This window comes from Nesoenas mayeri, assembly GCF_963082525.1.
Source record: "Nesoenas mayeri genome assembly, chromosome: 1".
Taxonomy (NCBI): Eukaryota; Metazoa; Chordata; class Aves; order Columbiformes; family Columbidae; genus Nesoenas; species Nesoenas mayeri.
In genome coordinates, this window is record NC_137541.1 from 138,026,598 (window position 1) to 138,049,028 (window position 22,431).

General features: G+C 46.8%; 1 protein-coding gene across 1 annotated transcript; it reads right to left on the reverse strand.

Annotated features, from left to right (window-relative positions):
* Positions 1-400: 400 nt before the first annotated feature.
* TMEM39A (transmembrane protein 39A) lies at positions 401-21,583 on the reverse strand. Its single transcript, XM_080363282.1, has 9 exons — positions 21,310-21,583; positions 8,405-8,598; positions 6,751-6,973; positions 5,263-5,346; positions 3,726-3,868; positions 2,915-3,263; positions 1,908-2,095; positions 1,288-1,408; positions 401-793 (listed from the first exon to the last, which is right to left on the reverse strand). The coding sequence occupies exons 2-9, from the start codon at positions 8,515-8,517 to the stop codon at positions 560-562; spliced, it is 1,455 nt and encodes a 484-aa protein (XP_080219408.1). The 5' UTR covers positions 8,518-8,598; positions 21,310-21,583; the 3' UTR covers positions 401-559.
* Between the last annotated feature and the right edge of the window lie 848 nt (positions 21,584-22,431).

Sequence of the window (22,431 nt, forward strand, 5' to 3'; positions counted from 1 at the left end):
GTCTTTCTGCACACCACTTCCTCCCTTTCCCTAAGCTGGTATCACATCACTGCATGACTTCCCTGCTACTGAGGTTACTAAGATAAACTTTACTCATCCCGGTGAACGGCCCCCATGTTTCCTTTCTTCCCCTGGCTGGAGGCTTATGCAAGTCCTGCAGCAGACCAGTTCCTAATGAACAGCAGGTCTCTCCCCGCAGTACGCAACAGCAAGGCAGTTATGTGAGCAAAGCAGACACAGTGACCACACACACAATCCTGTTGCTTCACATAGATATATGTATGGGTATAGATATACTGTATATACACATTGATTTTTATATATATATATATTTTTATATATATATATAAAATAACACCTTGTTTATAAAGCGACATTTAATTGCCACTGGTTCCCTTCCCGCCCCACAAAAACAATAGTATACAAAATATAAAATATTTTAAATATTTATAAACGCCGCAAGAAAAAAATAGAACTGTACGAAAATATTTTTTTTTTTTCTGAGGTTCCCTCCCTACCCTGTGGTTGGGGAAAGAGAAGGGGTACACGTTTGGCCGGCCTAGTGTGCCTTGAGTCCATAGTTGTTAAGAGGGTAGGAATATGCCCTGCCTAATACTATCCGGTCCCGGAGGAGCTTAAATAAGACATAATAATTGCAGAAAAGGATAAGGGCCATGGAGAGGGTGTGGTTCCACTTCTCTGAGCGCAGCAGTGAGTAGAGCTGGTAGCAGACCACGCTGCCTTCGATGAGAATCAGCAGGTTGAGCAGCCGTAATGGACGGTGAAATAGGAACTGCAGGAAAACAGTTAAAAAAGGACAGAGTTCTATGATTTGTTGCAGTGTTAAAGCAAGGAGGGGTAAATAAGTAATGTTGTCAGGCACCACTGTGCTGGGCAGAAGGAACGTTAACACTCCAAGTACTGCTAGCTGCTACTTGGGGAAAGCAGCGTAAGAAACAAGGCACGTAAAAGTGTCATTTTGCTTGAGAAGGGGAGGACCTATTGGCCAGAGGACATACTTTCCCATTTCCCCAGAAAATGTTAACTAGAACCCTCTTAAGAATATGCTACTGCCTGATGAAGAGCTGAGAAAGCACTGCTAAGGCAGCCATAGCTTCTGTCTTGCCATCACTGTAACACTGCAACAGGAAAGCCCTTCTGCTGCAAACCTGTATTTTTTTTAGCAGCAACAGGCTGTGGCGAGGCACTGTGCTCTGCTGCAGCTAGGTTTGAGCCTCTCCTCCCCCGCACAGACATAACACGTCAAGCAAGAGAAGAGATACTTGCATAAAAGCGGGCATGGGACACGTCTGAAGGCACTGCTACGTTGTAAGGCCCAACCGCTTTGTACAGGCATCGGCTACGTCGCACCAGAACTCCTTGTGGCCATATTGTGTTTTCTGACCAGCTGTGGGGAAAGAATGCCAGAACGTCAGCGTCTGTGCTCCCAACTCCCCAAATGTGGGTTCGCAGAAATGGACTGCATGTTGCAAAATACCAGCCCCCCTGCCACAAGGACAAGTCCTTGCTCCCACTGGAAAAGCATAGAGAGGTGATCACAAACCCACCAGATGGACTCTGGGTAATGTGAACAAATTCTTTCCAGTGCAAGACCCTAGCCCACTGCATTGGAGGAGACCACCCCCTGCCCCTGCACAAGCTGCTTCTCCAGCAGCCAAGAAGAAACTCAGCGTTTGTTTCTGGGGAGGAACCAGCAGTGACCGGAGGAGCTCAGACAGGTCTCTAGAGCACGTTTCTGTTTCTAGGGAACTGAAAGACCAGCAGAGTTGCATGGGGAATGGAGAAGTGTCCTTAGTAGATAAGCACTGCTGATATTTACTCATCTACTAGAATGTCTTCTCAGCCCCTTTCTGGACATGCCAACCTCTCTCCGTCTCCAGACTCACATGTGCTGTGGAGCATTGCTGTAGGAACCATGTTCTAGTTTCTGCCACTTGCCGAGGTGGGCAGCTGATCTGTGGAGCAGGTCACAGTACTTGGGAGGCAGCAGCTGAGTGGTCAGCATGACAAAGGCATTGATCCACACCATGATGAGGTGCTCACAGGACCAGCGCATGTCGTAGTACTGGGTGCTCTGCAAAGAGACCAGACGAGAACTTGGCACCGCTGTCACAAAGCAGAGGAAGGAATGACAAAGGACGTACTGCGTGTGCATCCAGCAGACCCACACCACACATGACAGGCATGCGCTTTTGGACCAGTGATTTCAGAGGGTAATAGCTTAGGAAACACTCAAGACTCCCTTCTCCTTGGACTTGAAGGAGAAAGGGCAAGGGGGATGATGCTGCAGCTGGTGCATCTCCTCCTCCAGCAGCAGACAACAAAGGGCTTTGCTGCCACAGAACTGCCCCAGGAGCACCAATTGCACCAAGACTACTACATGGATTGTGGAGCCCTGCCCATTTCACTACACCAACTGGAGCTCGTTCAAGTTAGAAAAACTACAGATTAAAAGATACAACCCCCACATTGACAAGAGGTTCTTGGATTTAGCTTGCCAAGCGTCCTCGTTGGCTCTGCTTTCTAACAAGCTGACCACCAAAGCCTCTGATCCAAGCACTCGAAAGCCTGGATGTTGGATCTGAGACAGGTAACAACAGGTTCCCTTTCCTAGGAAGAACACAGCTATCCATCTGCCTAGGACAGGGGGTGGGAAAAGGGGAGTTAGTAAGTGGGGTGATGGGACTAGAGGTGCATCACATTTATGGCAATACCTATCCGCCAACCAGGAGCAGTACTAGTGCCCTCCGGATGCAGCCATGCTCCGCTATCCGGGCTGCCAAAGGGGAGACAGAGAAAAGGGGAATTAACCAGGAATCTGGCCTGGCAGCAATTCACACAACATACAGAAGGAGACGGCAGGCAGGGACACAGAGAGCCAGACAAAAGGTACCTTCACAAAACACAATGGCAGGAATGCCACGTAGTAGGCACTGAAGAGAGAGTTGAAGAGAACTTCCTTGATCCTGCGGTTGAAATCTGCTTTTAGGCACTCCACCTCATTGCGGATGAGATCTGGGGAGAGGGGGCAGCTGTGGGTGGGGATAGATGTAGGATTATTGAACTGTTCCCTCAGGGATTCCCACAGAAGCGAGAGGAAATCTTTAGGTTTGACCAGAGTGCTGACAGCTGAAGCCCCATCATCCACCATCTGGTCCTGTACCAAGTAACCACAGTCCGCAGGTAGGGGCTGTGCTCTGCTGTCCTGGTGGAAGCAGCATAGAGGAACATAGACACCAAACCTGCAGGGAAAGAAAGGAAAAAAGGGCTGAAATTACAGCCATCCTAACATGAAGCAGGGGGCACCTGCTCAACAGATGGTGGCCCTTATGAAAGGGACACCACACAGAAACCCTCACTCCAGAAGCTAGTGGCCAACCCTTCTCCCTCATAAAAGGCAAGAGGCTGCAGCTTCAACAGGTGTGCAGAGAAGCTTCTTTAAATCCCATTTGTGGAACCAACGACCTCAATGGCTCATTCTTCACTCACAGTCAAGGCCCCTCATGTAAACAGCATACTGAAGCCATTTGCTTCATCAGCTCAGTGCCACCTCCTCGCATCATCCCCAGCCACTCCTGCTTCCCCTTTGATCATAAAATGAGGAGACAAATTACAGCCAATGGCTCTGCTTCCCATAGTGGTTCATGCCACCTCTAAGCAGCTATGCTCCCCCCACCATGAAGGTGCAAGGCGGTATCACTCACGGGTAGCCCAGGAATAGAAGGTTGAGAACAGAATGGCTGCGGAAGAGGTTGACCAACGTCCAGCAAAGCACCCAACCACAGAGGGTGAGCAGCACCAGGCGCACCATGTAGTGAATCACTGATGTCGCACCCACCTGAGAGGCCTGTAAATGGAGAAGAAACATTCAATGGCCCTGTAACACCACTGCTGGAACGTGAGCACAGGGGTTGCCTGTGGAAGAGAAGTTGGGAGGGGTGCCAGGAGGCACTCTGAGAGGGATGGCTGCCCTCTTCCTGCCAGAAGCAGGAGACCAACTCTTACAAAGACAGAATACCTTTGTTTTTATTCAGGAGTTGTAGAATCCAAAAGTTTCAAATACGCACAAGTTTTTGAGTGCGACTAAAAGAGGGCCTTTTAAAAATCAGAGTTGCAAAGTCCCGTATTGCTCTGATAATAGTCCAGAATAGACTGAAACACATTTCCTCTTGCTCTTTCCTTTAGAAGGATCAGGTGTCACCATTCATTTTCCTAAAGGACTGGAATGTCGCAGTTCTCAGCTAAGGGAAGAGAATATGGTGCATCTTGGCAATCCCCAAACTAGATTTGCACCACTCATCTCTGCTGGACACACAGGCTGCAGTCCAGTGAGGAGGTACCACCTTAAAAGGACAGCAGGAAAGCTTGTTCCAGTCTCCGGCGGGGAGAAGGCAACTGAACTATGAAAACATTCTTAAGGGTTAGAGCCAATAGAAGGGATGTGCAAAAATCTGCATGGAAGGTTTCAGTGCAGAAATTTCAGTCTACGGGAGGTTTTACGGAGGATGTGAACATAAATGAAAATGGCAGGAATCTGAGATGAAAAGAGAACTTCAGAGATCCCATGTTCTCCATTTACCTATTCAACAGCACATAACTGTTCCTTATTTTTAAAGTTATTGCTTGGTTGCTTAGCCTGGAGTTATATTAACCAATTCAGTGGACAGAACTTCCATTTTCTTCAAAATGACCTTTCTCAAACAAGTATTTAGCCTGGTTCTGCTCCCACAAACACAGAGAGTCTCAAAATCTGAGGTGACATGACCAGAGTCTCAGAGTTATTGAGTAACCAGGACTGGAAAAGCAGTTCTACCAGCTATTTGTATTTCACTTTAGCATACTGACCTTTCCCCCTCTAATCTCCTGCTCATTTTTCCAGTCCTGACTAACATCCCTATTTGCCATTCTGCTACCTGACTTGCAATTCTCTCAGCCACTTCTCTGGCACAAGGTAGTGAGGTACAGTATTGCACCTGCAAGGATACAGAAGTAAGTGGGACAATTTCATCTCAGTCTAGCTGCAGAGGCAACAGAGCTACTCAATACTGCAGGACACGAATGGGCCCAAGGAGAAAACTCCAAGGCAGAAAGGCATCCCCAAAATCTTAGTCCTTCACACCCAGACTTGTTCTGAGGGAAGAAACCCTCCAGCTATCCAACTTACAAAACCTTCTCAGGCCATAGATGGTCATGCTCTGCAATCAGTACTGCAGGCAGGAGAGGGAACAGTGGGAATGTTACCTCAGAGATGAGGGCCCACACCAGCCTCCGCGCCAGCATCACTGTGATGAACGCCGCCAGGTGGTAGTCAATGAGGTGAAAATTCTGAAGGAGGAAAGAAAAAAGGTCTTCACCAGGGGAAGGGACTCTGAAACCACCCAGCTGGGGTGGAATTGGAAAGCTGGCTGTTGAGAGCACATTAGGACCTCACGTAAGCATTCCCCAAATCTCTCTGTTAGGGATGAGGGAGAAGGGATGAACATCAGTAACATAGGAATGTCTCCAGAAGCAAGACGATCTCCACATGGGGATTCTGACCCACAGAGAGATTCCCACTGAAAACAAAACAAGCCCACCTTTCAGGCAGGTATCTTTGGGGTCAAAGGGATGTCTAGGACCAGGATCCTACTATGGAGAACAGCTTGCAAGTTCTCCTGGGAAATGCCACTGAGCAACCAGAGAAAGGGCAGCTGAAATGGAGCCCAGAGTGAGCACACCAACTCACTTTAGCTCTTGGTCTCAGAAATGGTCTGTAGTGACCAGTGCTCCCTGATAATCAAGTTGATCTGAGAAAGGTCATCTTCATGGGCCATAGGTCAGTATTAGAAGTTAACGTTCACTCCAGTTGCATCCAGTTAGATACAGCTCTTGGACCCCTTATGATTTTCCAGTGAAGCCATCAAATGTGTTCTGGCTAGAACAGTTAGCAGACTCTGAATACTGCTGTCTGGGACTTCAAGGTCATTTTGCATGAAAAAGAGCGCTTGACCTCTGATGGGAACAAACAAGTGACCATTAAATCTTTTCAGGTAGCAAGCCTCAAACAGAATGCTTTTTCTTCAAAGAAAGCTGTGTCCAGCATCACACAGCTGAATTTGAAATGAATAGCTGGGTAACTGGAACACCAGCACCACCTGTGGGTATAGTTAACTACAGAACCACCTCATACTTCCAGGCAGCAAGGGCACAATATAAATTGAAGGACCACCTCAGAGGCTTCCATCAGATGGGGTTTGCTGACTCAGGTACAGGTCACTGCCAGGTTGTGCAGCTTAACGGGCCAGGAAGGAGACTGAAACATTTACATAGGCTGAGGATCTGACCTCTCCTCAACTCCTCTGCTACCGACCTGCTAAGAGACCTTAATGAAAACTTGCGTCATCTCCCTTCTCTCAGGCTCTGTTGTTTCCACTGGGAAGGGGCACCCACAGCAGGAGAAAGCAGGCTCCTGGGGTCTCAGCTCCATTTCAAACCCTAGAGACTAGCTAGGCCATACAAGTATCTGCAAGAAATTTCCACTGAAGGAGTCCTGCTGACACCTCTCTCTCACCTTCCATGTATTTTCTCCCCTGTAAAATGGGGTTGACATGGCCCTGGCTGATGGGGGTGCATGTGAACTCCTTTTCACTTCTTTAATGTCAAATGCCTGGTGATTCCTGGACTGAAGAAGCATGAAAAGAAGCTGCGTAATGAAAAAGCGTAAGTGATGGCATTTGCTGGGGAACTCACCAGTGAGGTGCAGGAAGCAGGGTGATTGTATGGGTACCACCAAACAGTCTTGTAGATGTTGATGTACTGAATGAAGAGGGCTACCAGTAGGTAGATGAAGAACAGGAATTCAAAGAGAAGGCTCCCATCCAACGGCAGTTCGGGGATCCGGCAGTGCCGTACAGGCTCTGGAGTAATCAGCGCTGTGATTGGAGGTGCAGAGAGGCTGATGGCACTACCATTCCTGAAGGAGACAGATATCGCTCATTTGGTAAACGTTCTACATAATCTCCTACCATTTTCCATGACAGAGAGTGCATGAGGTTATGAATTTGGGACTGGGCATTGCTAGAGGAGAGATGGCAGCAGCCTTGCATTCATATCTGTGGGACAAGACGGTTGGTGATATTCTTCATCTTCTTAGCCCAGACAAAACCCCTAGCCAGTATTTTTACCAGACAACAGACTGGTCTGCCAGAGGTGCTGCAGCAGTATTTCAGTAAACTTGCAGATGGAGGAGCAGAGGTAGAGAGTAAGGAGGCAACTCCAAGTAAAAATCATTGAGGACTCTGTGCCAGACCAAGCACTGAATGTTGGCTCCTTCCACCCATCACTAGGACATTACAGTAGCACCCAGCCTCATTCTCCAGTATTGCAAAGTAACCATCATCATTCTGCTCACAGATCCTCTCTTGAAAAGAGAGGTAACTAAAAATGAAACGGAGGACTTTGGCAACCTTGCAGAGACTGACCTCTCAAGTCTTCTCACACTTCCTTCCTCCCTGGCCTTCAGAGGAGGCTCGGACAACTAGAAGCTCCAGCAGGCTAAGCTGATGGAGGAAGTTCAGCCATAAACTACGCTGTGTCTGACTGAAACCAGGACAAGGGATGCTCCCCTAGGACCTTGGGGCACTGAACTCCAGGGTCTCAACAGTTACTTGTTCCTCAAGAATCCAAGACCGTGCCATCTATCTCTCACAGCCAGGGAAGTATTTAAAGGCCAAAGCTAAACGGCTTGGATCTCTCTACTCTGTAAGGATGAACCTATACCAAGTAGACCAGGCCCTCAACACGGAGCAAATAGCTTCACTAGTCTTCTAACATCTGTATCGAAGAAAGTAACACTGTGCCCTTTTAGTCTCAAGGCCAAATGTGGAGACCTAAATATCACTGGATGTTCCTTTTTCAAGCCCCAACTTCCCCAGAAAATGGAGATGAGCTTTGCTAACTGTGAGACTTAGTTTCATCTGCAGCCAGTAGGGATAAAACAGAATGTAGGCATCCTCCTGCCCTGCCTTTCTTTCACGTAGGAGGGGGACTCACAGATGAGTTGGACTTGATCCTTGTGGGTCCCTTCCAACTCAGGAGATTCTACAATTCTATGAACCACCTCGCCACGGTGATTTTAATGCATGAAGACAAGAGGGACCACAGAAGGAAGCCTGTGCCACAGCAGAGCTTGGAAGAGAAGCTGGAAGAGGTTTATCACACAGGGCCCCTTCTTGGAGGGGCCATCTCCTGATGCCACTGCAGACAGCTCAAGGTTTCCACTTCTCAGTTCCTTGCTTTAACCACAAACCCACACTCCCGGGCAGAATTTAGAGCGGATCAAGGCTCCTGGCTCTTAGCACTATCCTGGCCGCAGAAGTCTCAGCAACCCTCCCTTTGTCCTCACCTGTTTCTCAAACCGGTACCGTTTCCACAGCTCCCACCAACCAGCGTCTGGAGAGAAGGCAAAGCTGAACGGCTTAGCTGCTGCCGGCTGGGTCCCCTCCTTCCACCGGGCATGACCAGGAACCAGTCCACTTCCAGTGCCTCCAGCAGGCTGTGCCTCGAGACCCAGACAACGATCCCGAAGCCTTCCCAGGTCTGCAAAGGAGGCAGAAACGTCACTTGAGCTGCAAAACAGTGGTCACCTAGTTCACACCCCAGCCAAGCGAGTTCATGCAAAGGGAAGCCACTCTCATATGTGCAGAGCCCTGTGGGACACCCATCACCACCTGAAAACATGGTGCCATTTCAACAGCACTGGATCAGCATCCGCCTACATACACAGCACGGATGCCACTGACACTGTGTCTTTAAAAAGGGGCTTCTTAAATTAGCCATCAGCGACTGCTTGCGGTTCCTGTGGGCTGGAAAGCACCACTGAGCATCTCCAGTACTTGAGACCACAGGACTGCCTGCCTCATTTCAAAAGCAAGCCTGGGGAAAGCCCTCTCCCTGTTCTGCTGCAAGGAGCTAGTAGAGCTTCCCAGGTCTTCTCTATCGCCCAACACATCACATGGCAGGGTCTGATGCTGGACCCCCTCTTGCGAGAGCTTAGAAAAAGCAACCTTATTAGGTCTCAGTGAAGTTAATTGCCTGGTTCAGCTCCCTTCTGTGCTATGAAAGCCCCACTGACATGATGGTAGGACATCCATTTAAAAGTGGTTCTAGCTAGCAGCGTAGTGCAGCAAAACACACATGTATTATGCATGTCCTTCAAATGCACACAGAGGAAATAATGTATCCCAGCCTTCAAAAAAAAAAAAAATTAAAAAGGCAAGCCTTTAAATATTTACTTATTTTTATTTCACTGGTGTCCCCCACAAGAGGAACATGTCTCCTATGAGGACAGGCTGAGAGAGCTGGGGTTGTTCAGCCTGGAGAAGAGAAGGGTCCGGAGAGACCTTATTGCAGCCTCTGAGTACTTAAAAGGTGCCTATAAGAAAGATGGGGACAGACTTTATAGCAGCGCCTGTTACAACTGGACAATGTGCAGTGGTTTTAAACTAAAAGAGGGGAGATTCAGTCTAGATGTGAGGAAGAAATTTTTTACACTGAGGGTGGTGAAACACTGGAACAGGTTGCCCAGAGAGGTGGTAGATGCCCCATTCCTGGAGACATTCCAGGCCAGGCTGGACGGGGCTTTGAGCAACCTGATCTAGTTAAAGACGTCTCTGCTCATGGCAGGGGGCTAGACTAGATGAGCTTTGAAGGTCCCTTCCAACCCAAACTATTCTAACACTACAAGGATTTCAGTAGTCAGGTAAGTTTCTGACAGCCAGCAGATATGAGAGAGTAAGGGGTTGGAGAGTGAATCTAGAAGTCATTCCAAGCACACGTGTTGTACGGAATCCAGACATTTAGCGAGCATCTCTCTACAAGGACTCTGGTTTGTCTGCATGTCTGGAGCCTAATCACCTGCCCTTTTGGCAAAGCATCATAACCAGAAACACCCCAGGGTCCAAAAAAAGTACTCACACCCTCTGGGAAACCCTGGGTCTATCTTTGAAACTTACAGATGGAACCTATTGTCTATTTATAATTCAGTTATCACCCTCTTTAAAATCCTGGCATTTCTGCCAGCTGTGATTTCTCAGGAAGTTTGCTCAATGAGTCATACCCGTGTCACCATGAATACATCCTGCAGGAGAACTATTCTAAAAAAACCCCTCAAAGAATTGTCCTTTGTATTGAAATTTCCCATCCTTCGTCTCTACTTCAATAACCAATTTTCAAAATTTCAACAAAAAAATCAGGATGTTTCAAAAGTTTAATGCTTTCCACATACCCACATAAAGGTCACTTGCGCAAAAAAAAAAAAAAAAAAAATAAAGCAAACCAGAGACCCTGGAAAAGGAATAAAAACCACACACACACAAAAAAAAAGACTTGTGAAATTGCATGAAATGAGAGAGCAAACATAAGACAATTTGGGTTTGGAGGAAAATAATGCATTTTGGCAGACTTCAAAATTTTCATTATAATTCCAATGACAACACAACAGAGAATTGAAGCCTTCCTTACCCTTCTAGTCAAAACTCTGAAGTAGTTTCAGAAAACTTTCTCTAGGATATTCTAGAGTTTTAATTGGGAATATTTCTATTTCAGGAATTGAATATAAAAAGAAGAAAATTCTCCTGCATGCACAAGATGAGCAGAGGCAGCAACACACAATGTCATGTTCACTTAGGACATCCAGACACTTTACATAAGCAGCTAAGGCAAAGAAAAATAGATAAAAACCTCTAAAAGGAACGACTTTGAAAGCCATTTTAAGCCAAATTAAACTATTACAGGGACTGTGGAAGCTAAAACAATTGGTCTGATTCAACCTACAGATTATTTATTATAACGGATGCAATACATCAGTGGTCTAATTAGTGGTATTAACAGTGGAAGGTATTTTATGCCTCATTCAGTAATTCATGTAAATAATTTAACAGCTCTAATTAGTATTATCCCATTAGTATGCTTCACATGCTCACCAATATAGACACTTGGACACTGAGTAATCACACTTCCACCCTCTTGTTTTGCAAACCAGTAAAATGCAGCTTCCTACCAGTAAAACAGAATGTCTGTGGAAAAGGAGCCCTCCTTAACGCCAGTGCACCATATTTTAAATCCACTTGAATAAGCCCTTTCACAGTGATCCACGAACATATACAGACTGGGCAGTTCCTCAAGCCAAGCTTTAAATAACTTCACTGGAGTCTGATCAAATTAGGTAGGTGTCTATCAGAGCAAAATCTGCCAAATAACCATTCCTTTTTTGTTTGCTTTTGTTTTGTAAAACTAGATACACAAAACTGAATCTCCCCAGATCAGTTTGACTCTAAGACTGCTTTTTTTGGCCTTGAACCAATCAACAGCACTCCTTTTTTGAGGAGAATGACATGGGAAAAAGCCTCTTGATAGTTTTCAATTAATAAACAAAGACATGATTCTACTGTGAAAAATATTCTAAGACGAAAAAAAAAAAAGTGTCCAAGTGTCCATGACCCTTTATGCCAACAGATAAAATTCCTGTATGCATCCAAGTCATATTAAGAATTAAGAGCCCACAAAGGGAGCTGGGAGTCCACCAAGTCCCCACTCCATCAGCGATCTTCTTTTATATAGTCACAGGTACAAAAACTGAGTAATGGAAGATAAAAGCTTTTCTTGACAAGACTCTTTAGTCCATTAATGCGATTCCACATTGTTCTTCCTAGTTCACCTATAATATCCCACAAAAAGAAGTCACATTCTTATAGTCCATTCATCCTCAACATCCCCAGAACAGAATCTGCCTAGTTTCCAAGATGTCCTCTCCTCTCTCAGGCAGACGTGGGCATCATAAATACACACAAGAAAGATTTGGAGACCAGCTACAGAATAGTGGACAGTGGTTCTATCTGTGCAAGGGAACAGATATGGATACAGCTAGCTCTTGAGTCCTAGAAAGGGACCACGGTCTTTCTTCAGGACAGAGACAAAACTTTCAGCTGTGACATGGTTCTAAGAAGATCTAGGAATGTAAGGCATCAGACCTTCTGATTTCCTATCCATCAGCTTCACAGTTACCCTGATGAGGCAAGATCAAGGCAAGGAAGAACCACAGCTGAGAGCAAGGCTTTGTTGATGAAGGGTTATGTAGATGAACTATTCACCAGCTCAGAGGTGGATAGTTCAGCATGAAGCCACGTCCTGCTCCCCAGGGACCATCAGTCAGAATCATATTCCTGCATCAGCAGCTGCCCAAACAGCTCTTAAAAGAGGCGAATCAGGAGAGGGTCAATGACTCATCAGAATGAAAAGTCTGCCTGGTTCCCCATCTCTTTGCTGGAAACGCTACAATACTTAGCCTGTTATTTTGATGGCGTTGACGTTTTTTTAATTGGAGAAAACTCTGAGCCTCCAATCCTCTCGGGAAGCTTGCTCCATCAAGATGTGAGAACTCTCAGAGCCCGGAAAACATTCAAGTGGCTCTCCTTGACTCCACAAGTCCTACAACCAGATACTCTCAAGAGCACAAAGGGAAATCTGGCCACCCTCATTGCAACTCTCCGCCTTGATGAAAGCACCTTTCTTCCTGGCCAGTAAGCACAGGATTTCTTGTGGTGAAGCAACACATTGCCTCTGTGGCTATTTGTGAGAGAGCTCTGCCTGCCTCCTCCTCTTCCTCCTCAGCAACATAGGAGCTCCCAGTATTGTCTGGGTTGCTAGCAAAACTTCCCATTCAGGGTGCCCATGCTTTATAGAATAGTCTGGGTTGGAAGGGACCTTCAAAGGTCACCTCGTCCAACCACCCTGCCATGAGCAGGGACAGGTGCAACTAGGTCAGGTTCCTCAGAGCCCCATCCAGCCTGGCCTGGAATGTCTCCAGGAATGGGGCATCTCCCACCTCTCTGGGCAACCTGGGCCAGTGTTTCACCACTCTCAGTGTAAAAAATTTCTTCCTCACATCTAGACTGAATCTCCCCTCCTTTTGTTTAAAACCATTCCCCCTTGTCCTGTTGCAACAGACCCTGCTAAAAAGTCTGTCCTCATCTTTCTTATGGTCACCTTTTAAGTACTGAGAGGCTGCAATAAGGTCTCCCTGGAGTCTTCTCCAGGCTAAACAACCTCAACTTTCTCAGCCTGTCCTCACAGGAGAGGTGCTCCAGACCTCTGATCATTTTTGTGGCCTCCTCTGGCCCCTCTCCAACAGGTCCCTGTCTTTCCTGTACTGAGGGCACAGGAAATTTACAGCTCTGCAGGCATGGAAACACACCTGCCACCTCTGCGGTGCCCCCTCGCAGGGAAGCACAGTGTAACACAGCTGCTGAGCACTGACACAAAGCACAGGGAACCACCAGCACTGACAAAACACTAGTGATGTTTCCAGCCCCTCTGGGTGCTACTGGTAGTAACAGGAACCACAGCTAGCGTCAAGTGTGGGACAAAAGGATAAAGGAACTGGGAACGGTGCAGGGAAAGTACACGCGAAGGAGGGTGTGAGCAGCAGTGCAAGAAGCAGTCATTCAGTGCCAGGGCAAGGAGCACCACTATCTTCAGAGTACTCATTCCTGCATCTAGCCATCTGGCAATTCTTCCCCCCGCTACAGTACCTGCCTGTTCCCCTGCTGTCAGGAGCACCAGCTTCTAGGTCATTTTCCTTCAAAAAGGAACATATATCCTAGAAATGGACTGTCTGTATAAGCCCCAAGGCATGAGCTCCCAGAGCACAAAGGCAAGGGACCATTTAAGACCTCGCTGGTTCACCCTGGCCTGAGCAAAAGGCTTTGTCCCCAGGGCAGCCACTGAACAGCACGGCCAGCACCTGCACAGCTTCTGAGGCTGCTGACTGCCAGTGCCCACAAGCAGCCCCACAGGTGACAACAGCTCACTGTGTCCCAGACAGTGGCTTATTTATAAAACCTTGTTTGTAAGGCAGCAAAAGGCAGTTACTAGCCCCTGGTGAAACCATTTCTGGAAGGATGGAAGGAGGAAAATCAGGTAGGATTCTCTAACCTTTGGGATTGAATATATAACATAACGTAACCGTTGTGACTTTCAGCCGGCCAACAAACAGCTCTTTCTCCTCTTCCTCCCTCCTGCCACCATCACTCTCTGAAATTGAAACAAGCAATGTACAAAGGTCACTGGGCTACTGATGTCCTCACTTCAAGTCACTGTAGCGGGTCAAGCTAACCCCAAACTTAAATTTGTCCAGCAATCCTAATGTCTTTGCGTATTATCAGTGAATCCACCTTATAGTCAAGTTTTCTTTCAAACTGCTCTGAGTCCTAGTTACTATGGCTTATTTTTACTTCCTTTTAGTGTGAGCCTTTTATTCATTTATTTATGCATCACACTTTGACAGCTGGAAAAACTGAGACACAAGCTGGAAAATGATTCACCCAATATAATGCCAAAAAAAAAAAAACCAAATCAACAAACAGAAAAATACAACCGACCAAACAAAAAACACAAAAAGCTCCCACCAAAAAAAAAACCAAACCAACCAACCAAAACCAACAACAACAAAATCCCCACAGACAACAAACCAAATAAAATGAGAAGAGAGCCTAGGCACAGTAATGGCTGCACACGTGCCTTGGTCACAAAGCCACCATGTCAGTGCCCTCGCATCTGCCACACCAAAAGCTGAGAAGCTGCAAAACTTCTGTGGAAGCCTTAACTTGGTTTGGGAATAAAAAAGCATTTAGTTGTTACAAGAGAGGAAACAACCAACAGGTTATCAGATGGAAAGATAAATATTTGGCTTGTGCAGAGCTCCCCCAGCGTTAAGTCAATACAACCTTTCAACTCAGGCTGGCTCCAAAGGCACACACCCCTCACCTGGCCCAAAGCTCAGCACTGGCCCCAGGGCTGGGAGGGAAAACCAGTTAGGAGGGAGGTCTACCAAACCAGCAGATTTGCCACATCCTTGTGCTGTATGGAGCGATGGATTAAGAAGGAGAGAGACAGAAACCCCCCCTGAAGCACAGCGCAGGGTTGGGCAAGGAGGACGAGCGCTGAGTGGTGAATCACCGCTGTCAGGTGATGCATCAGCAAGACTAATTTTTGCTCAGTGACTAAGAGCCAAGAACATCTTCTGTAATAACAAAACCAACCTGGCAAGACCAAGTCTGTAGGCTTTTCTGATACAGCACAACTCTGGCCAAAGAGGCTCCACCTATCAGTCCTCTAACCACGTGCCAAAACCAAGAGGTGGCTTTCACCTTTTGGCAAGAAAAAGGCAAGATTTCACAAAGAACCTACCTACCGTATGACTCATTTCAGCTATCTTCAGCACGGAAGGCTAGAGCTAAGCAGAAAGACAAGTGGAGAAAATAAAAGTTCTAGCTAAAGACAAGGTGAAGGCAGTGCCTGCCATGTCTGAGTGCCCCAGTATTTCAAATACCCACCAACAAAAATGGGAGCAGGAAAGAAAAGTTTTCCAGGAAAAGCCTCTCCAGGTTGAAGTGCAGTAAGCTCAGTTCAGCTCATTTTGCAGATGTGCTCTTTAAGGATGGGGCATGGATTTAAGTTCTTAATATTCTATATCAAGAAAATTATCCAACAGATTGAGAAAGCAATTCTTTAAAACGGAGAAGGATTTCCAACACAAATCCTGTACGTTCTTTAAAAATTCTCTCAAAGACCTTACTTCAGAGAGTGCAAGGAAGAGCTTTCCAGAGGTATGCAGGAGATACAGTCCTCTTCAGAACACAGATGAGTTCAAGTCTTTGTGAATTGGAGGAAAGAAGATACACACACGAAGCGCTCTTAATGAACATCTGGTGAGTACAAGAACAAAGCCGCAGTTCCTGCAGTTCCTGGAATAATAAAATAATACCTTATAACCATATAATTACCTTGTGCAACTAACTGCTCCAGGAGGTCAAAGTAAACAGCTTAGTAAGACTTTAATGAATGACTAGAATAATTTTATGAATGAAGACAAGGGAAATTATGTTCCAAAAAGGTGGAGAGAAAAAAACAAAACAAAACCAAACCCACAACACAAGATCCTCAGGGCTCAGGAGCTACAAGTGGCTGATAACACACTTCTCACCACGGCAACAGGACTGCTCAGTTAGCAAGACGTTAACATTTTCTTTGGCTTCTTTTGACATATACAGCAACACTCACAGCCAAATACTGGATCTAGGAATAAAGCAAGCATTGGCTTGTCCTCGTAGGAGAGCAAGACAGAATTGCAAAGTTGAGCTTTTCCAGCAGAAGAGGGAAATGCAGGCCTGACCAGTTGGGTCATGGTCTATTTTGGTCCTACAGTTCCAATGCTTCTAAATCGTGTGGGGAAAGGGCAGCAAGTCCAGCCTCATCCACAGCAGGAGGCTCAAACCAAATAGCTAGTGAGAATTAGATCTAAGGTTCTAGATCTAAGGTTCTTAAAGACAACGTGCACTGTCATCTGTAAGCTCAGAACAGTTCCAGCTTCAGATACAAAACAGGGTTTGGATATGTAACAACACAAAAGTTTTCAGCTTCAACTCCACGCGCCCGTTACATACAGAAACATAAGTTCACTTTAGAAAGGGACACCGGCTGGGAAGCAATGCCAAATCACAAGGGCGATATATCAGCAGACACAACATGGGCAAAGCTATCAGAGCTGGCTCTTAATACAATTTATCAACACGCACTCCTACATCCATCTTGCACCAAAGCTCTTCAGTAAATACTGCAGGCAGTCAGGGAACTGCTAAAACACAGACACTGATGAACACTGCACAGTGACTGGGGAAGGAGGGGAATTTTAGCTACAGCCACGGAGACTTTCTTTTCCAACTTCTTGGGGCAAACACGCAGCAAAACAGACCCGTACAGGGGGTGGCAGAAGACAGAAAAAATAAAAGATGCTCTTGCCTTAAGAGCCCATCTTATCATTTTCAGCCAAGCAAGCCACCAAAACATGCGTTCTCCTCCAAACCCTGAATACATACACATCCTTCAATGGCCTGAGTACAGGACTGCACACCAGGGACTCTCTGCTTTTAGTCTCTTCAACTGACTTCCAGGGAAGTTGTTTTACTGATTTAGACCTCAATTTCCTTATCCCAAACAGGATAAACTGTTCGGCAAGTATTTCTCCTCCCAGGGGTCTCCATACATAGTAGTGAATATTTTTTACAGTATTATTTTAGTGCTTTAGACAAGCTTTTTTAAAAACAAACAGAAGCTGCTTTCCTGCTGGTTTTGCTCATCTGCCAATCCCTGTGTTTAATTTAATGGAGAACAGCGATGATGACAAATCACAGGGAGTCACTAGGATTTTTCTATTTTGTCCTCACATAGCTAAAAATAAGGCAGGCATCTGCCATCTGTAGCCATGAGTTTGAAGGCATGGAGTAAAATGCAAGGAAGAAACAGCTTCTCGAGTCTTACCCCATGTCATTGCACTGGGATTCACATTGGAAAGGATCAGTGCAACAGCTACTTGCATATCCCTGATACTGTGGAAAAGCAAAATTATTGCAGGGAATTCTAAATAAATGGTAATTTGCATAAATCATAAATTCGCATTAATACATAGAACACATATGAGAATACATCACTCCCCTGTAATCTCCTCCTAAATAACAGCTATACAAGCTTCCTGCAAAACAGTAAGGGTCTTCAATTCAACCCGCATTACTCAGGTAGGCAGCACTCAGAACATTGTACAACTATTTACAGAGCAACTAACATTGCAGTTCAGGAAAATGCAACAGGACACATTAATCCCTGATAGAATTAATTATTCCAAGACTAATTTAGCTGCCTGAATCTGCACACACATTCCCTTATAAGTATTACGGGGTTACTGATGTCTGCTGATAATTTTGCTTTAAACCAAGCATTTCAAACCTCCAGCACACGTGGATGCCGCTGCGTCACGTTAGTTAGCACAGTTTTTCTGACTGGCTTGCGTAATACTCACTTCCCACCAGAAGTCTCGTTTTCCGCTTGCAACGCGTTCAGCCCAAAAAGTCAAAAAAAGGTTGGAAATTACTCTCCAACGGCTACACCCCACAAAGAATGGCAGGAAACCTTTCAGGCAAGTTTGTGATAGCTCATGAACTATTTGCCCAAGTCACACGGCTACTAGAGATTCACCTCTGATTTTAAAAATCCACCTGCTGAAAGCCATACTGCTCATCTAGCAGTAGGTATCTAGTTGTCAAATGGTTAGACATAAATGGACTGAAGTTTCTAACACCATAAGAGACCTCCTGTGGTTGGGTGAATAAAGAGGAGAGAGCGAACTTCATGGCACCATCCATTACTGTGACAGGCCGAACTCTGCAGCCAGAGGGAGGATTGAGGAGATGGCAGAGGAAAGGGATCACTGAAAGAAGAGGAAGGTTGACTGTCATAACTTCGTATCTTGCTTACAGTTTCTTGTGCATAAGGTAGCACTGCAGTACTGACGTCAAACTGTATGAGTTCTCCAACTGAATGGCAGTGCAAGGAGAACAAAAATCGGACCACAACAAAGGTAAATATGTATAACAGAATATCATGCTGCACATTAAAGTATGACAGTAATACTAGAGTCCAAAGATTCCAAGTATTTAAGTAGCTTCTGCAAGCCAAATTCAACCCTCCTCTCTATTTCTCAGTCCATAAACATGCCAGTACATAAAATTTCACAACAGACAAACAAAATAATGGTCAGAAATGGGTAATATTTTTAAGACCAAATGTTCTAATAGTAAACAAATTCAGCCAAATCTCTGATTTTCATCAGTGCTAAAATGCACACACATCTTTGTATTGACAGTATAGTTCCTCTTTAAATCCAGAGTACGAATCCAACCCCTCCAACTCAAGGGTTTCACATCCATAAAACTAAAACTGAATCACATGTTTGTAACTGCAAGAAGAAAACTTTTTTCCAGGATTCTGTGATGCTGAGGCACAGGGAAAGCACTGAGACTGAGGAGCAGGATAGTCTCAAAATCAGTACTATCTTCTTGCTTTGCACCATATCCATCCTTAGGAGCTGTAACTCTATAGAGTTGTACTGAGTGGCCCGACTGGCTTCTGGACTGAATACTCATGGAAATTAGAAGCCACCTCAACAAACATTTCTAGCATATATGCTCTTCTTGTATTCTCAAACATCTAGATTTGATGGCTATAGAAGAAAAAAAAAGGTTAGTTTTATGCTCTCCAGTCTTGAGTTGCCCAAGTCAATTTGCAATACAGAAACTTTCAAAGAAAGATCTGTGTTCAGTGCTGCTTAACTGCAAAAACAGCAGAAGGGTATGTTTTTTCCCCCTCAAATACTGCATACATCATTTGATTCTCTCTCTAAAATTTCAGACCAAAAAGCGGTGTCTGAAGCAAGCATAGACAAAAAAGAGATTAGGCCTCTGCTTTAACAGTATACTTATATTGGCAATGTTACATCAGCACAAATATTTCTAACACAGGCAGGACACTACAATGAGAATAGCTTATTTCCTTAACTACCGCAGGATGATATTAGTGTCAGTTCAGCAAGGTGCTAACCTGTACCTTGAAAGAAGTTTTGAATATAATTTATTTTCTTACAAGCAGAATAGCAACATACTCTGCAAAAGTAGGAAGCAAAATGTTTTATCCCAGTTTTACAGTCAGAATGACTGTAAAAAAATAAAAGTAAAAAATAAATGTAAAATAAGAGGCCTGCCATTAATTTAAATTATCAATGATTTTGAATGCTCAGGTTGAGGCAATATAGACACCTCTATTGGTAGGAGTGTGGATAACCAGATCTTCTGAAAACCAGGTCTCAAATGCCTGCAAGTCACTAGATCTACAAAGAGAGCCTGGAATGAGCCATACAGGTGGCATACAGACCTCTCTGGTCCCAATATTAGGAGTACACATCACGCTGGACACAGTTAACTGCATCAGTCATATTACCTGAGCTCCTCTGCTCTTCCAAATAAATTAGAGTTGGGCAGCATTCCCATCCTACATGCTGGTTTCCACTGCAAAACGCAAGTCAAAGATGCTCAAGAACAGAAACGAGGAGTAACTGTACCTACACCTGAAGAACTTCCAGTCTGATAAGGATCAACAAGGAGCGGGTGAAGTTTCAGCACAACTCCCAGAGGGGTCAGCAGCACCTGGCTACCACCTTGGCTCCAGTGGGTCCAGGTTTTATTAGGAGAGTATTATCTGATCACAATATCAAGCACCTCGACTGAAGGAGCTGGTGCTCCAGAGGAAGAGCTGGAAGGAGAAATTCACGTCAGAAACAAAGCCACTCCCACAACAGGAGTGCCAGGAGGTGAGCAAAGGAGCAGACTGTGGGCTAACGGGCTGCTGTCCTGCTCAGTTCTCAGCATTCTGTGAAACTGGAGCTGAGCCATTCCAGTCCCATCCTCGTACTACTGCATACCTCCCCCAGAAAATTTCTTCCGATCGCAGCAAGTTAACAGACCTGAGCTGGTTACAGACGCAATGCCTCGTTTCCAAAAAACTTTACAACTCACCACTTTATAACATAGATATCTTATTCTTTCACTTACAGTCATAACAGATAGCAGTGACATGGGAGGGCCATTATTCACAATGAAAAAACATGCATGAGAGCGATCATAAATCGCAAACAAAGCTGCCTCTATTTCCGCTACCCATTGACGTGTTAAAATGGTGCTGGAGTAGCAAAGGAGCTACTTCATGTAATAAGGAAAGTCACCAGTCTAACTGCTATCCTATGTAACGGAAGATGATGGATACACCATTTCCTCAGCAGTACAAAAAAGAACAGCACCCACATCCATTCTGGAAACAGTACCTTATGGGGGGTTAGGTTTGCCACGACTTACAGAAGATTGCCTCAGTTCTTCATCTGCCACAGGACGGTGCCCTCTCCTAACCCCTTCATAGGACTGATTACGTATGGACAGCGTTTTAAAAGCCCAAAGCGAACCTCCCCATGACCCCAGACCAACTTCTTCGTGTTCGATCCTCAACCCTCCTATCGCAGAGCACCCAGCCCTCAGCAACATGCTCAGACATCTTGCTTTAAACCCAGACACAGCAGGAAACGTCCAAAACGAGAAGCCCGGCACCCAGTGCGGTAACTCACCAGCCAGGAAGAAACAAAAACGGCAGAAGCCCCCGCACCTTATAAACACACACACGCACCCCAAGTTACAGGTAGGCGAGAGGCAGCACCGCACGCCCAGGGCAGCCTGGGGGGCTCCATGGGGAGCCGGCTCGGCCGCCCAGCCCCGCACCACCCGGGCAGGGTCCCGGCGGAGCCCGCCGCCCGCTCCAGTCGCTCGGGCTCTTCCCGGAGCGGAGCTGCCCCGAGGGAGCAGCGGGGCCGGTACTCACACATCCAAGCGCGGGCGGCGGCGCGGCTCGGACATCAGCCGGCAGCGGGGTCCCCTTCCGGCGGCAGCGGCCCGGCGGCGAGCCCCGACCCCCGGCAGCGCCCCGGTCCGCCGGCGGGGGACGAGGCGGCGGTGGCGGGTGCCCCACGGAGCGTCTCTCCTCCCGCCGGGCAGACGCCCCTCGCCGCTGCCCACCGGCACCCAGCGCCCTTCGGTGGGGCAGGAGCAGGGGCAGGCAGCCGCGGCCACCCTGCGGAGAAGGGAAAGGGAGGGAAGAGGAGGAGGAGGAGGAGGAGGAGGGCGGGCCCGATCTCGGCACCCCGGCGCGGCCCTGCACACCGCCGGCTGCCCGCGCCGCTGCTGCCGCCGCCGCAGCTGCCCGGGAGACGTGGCAGTGAGGGCTGATGCTCTCATCACAGAGCGACAGGCGGCAGCGGCAGCAGCCACCGCGGCGGCCGCCGAGCCGCGGCCGGCCCAGGGAGGGAAGGGCGCCGCGGGGGCGGGGCGGCCGCGCCGCGCCGCCATCTTGGTGGTGGCAGCAGGACCGCCGGGCCCCGTTACTGGAGGCGTCCGCCTCAGTGTCGCCGCCGGGTTGTCCTTTGTGCTGGTGTTTTACACCCCCACAGCACTGGGACGCTGGGCAGATCCAAGCAGGAGACTCCGGGGGTGATGCTCCGTCTCCTTATTTGCTGCACCAAGAACATTTTTGTTGCTGTAGAAGCACAGGTAATGATAAATCCAGAAAGCTCCACCTTTTGCATCATGAGATGCCAAAAAAAAAAAAAAAAAAAAAAAATCGTCATTAACTGCATCATTAACTGTTTCATTACAGCCAGCAAATCCCACGACTGCACATCAGCAGCTGAAAGGTCCTGCTGCCATTGCCATGCTCAGCTGAGGTGTGATGCAGATTGATGCAGATGCCCAACTGGAGAAGCCCTGGGCCACCTGAAGATGTGAGAAGGTGAGCACAGGTAGTCAGGGCAGCCTCAGGCGCTGAAAGACCCAGTGAGGAGCGAGCGGTGGGGAATGGACAGCGGGCAGTGTCTGCAATAGCCACCAAGCGGCAGCAAATAATCGAAGGTTGGCGGTGGCTGACACCAAACCAACCCAAGGCTTTCTT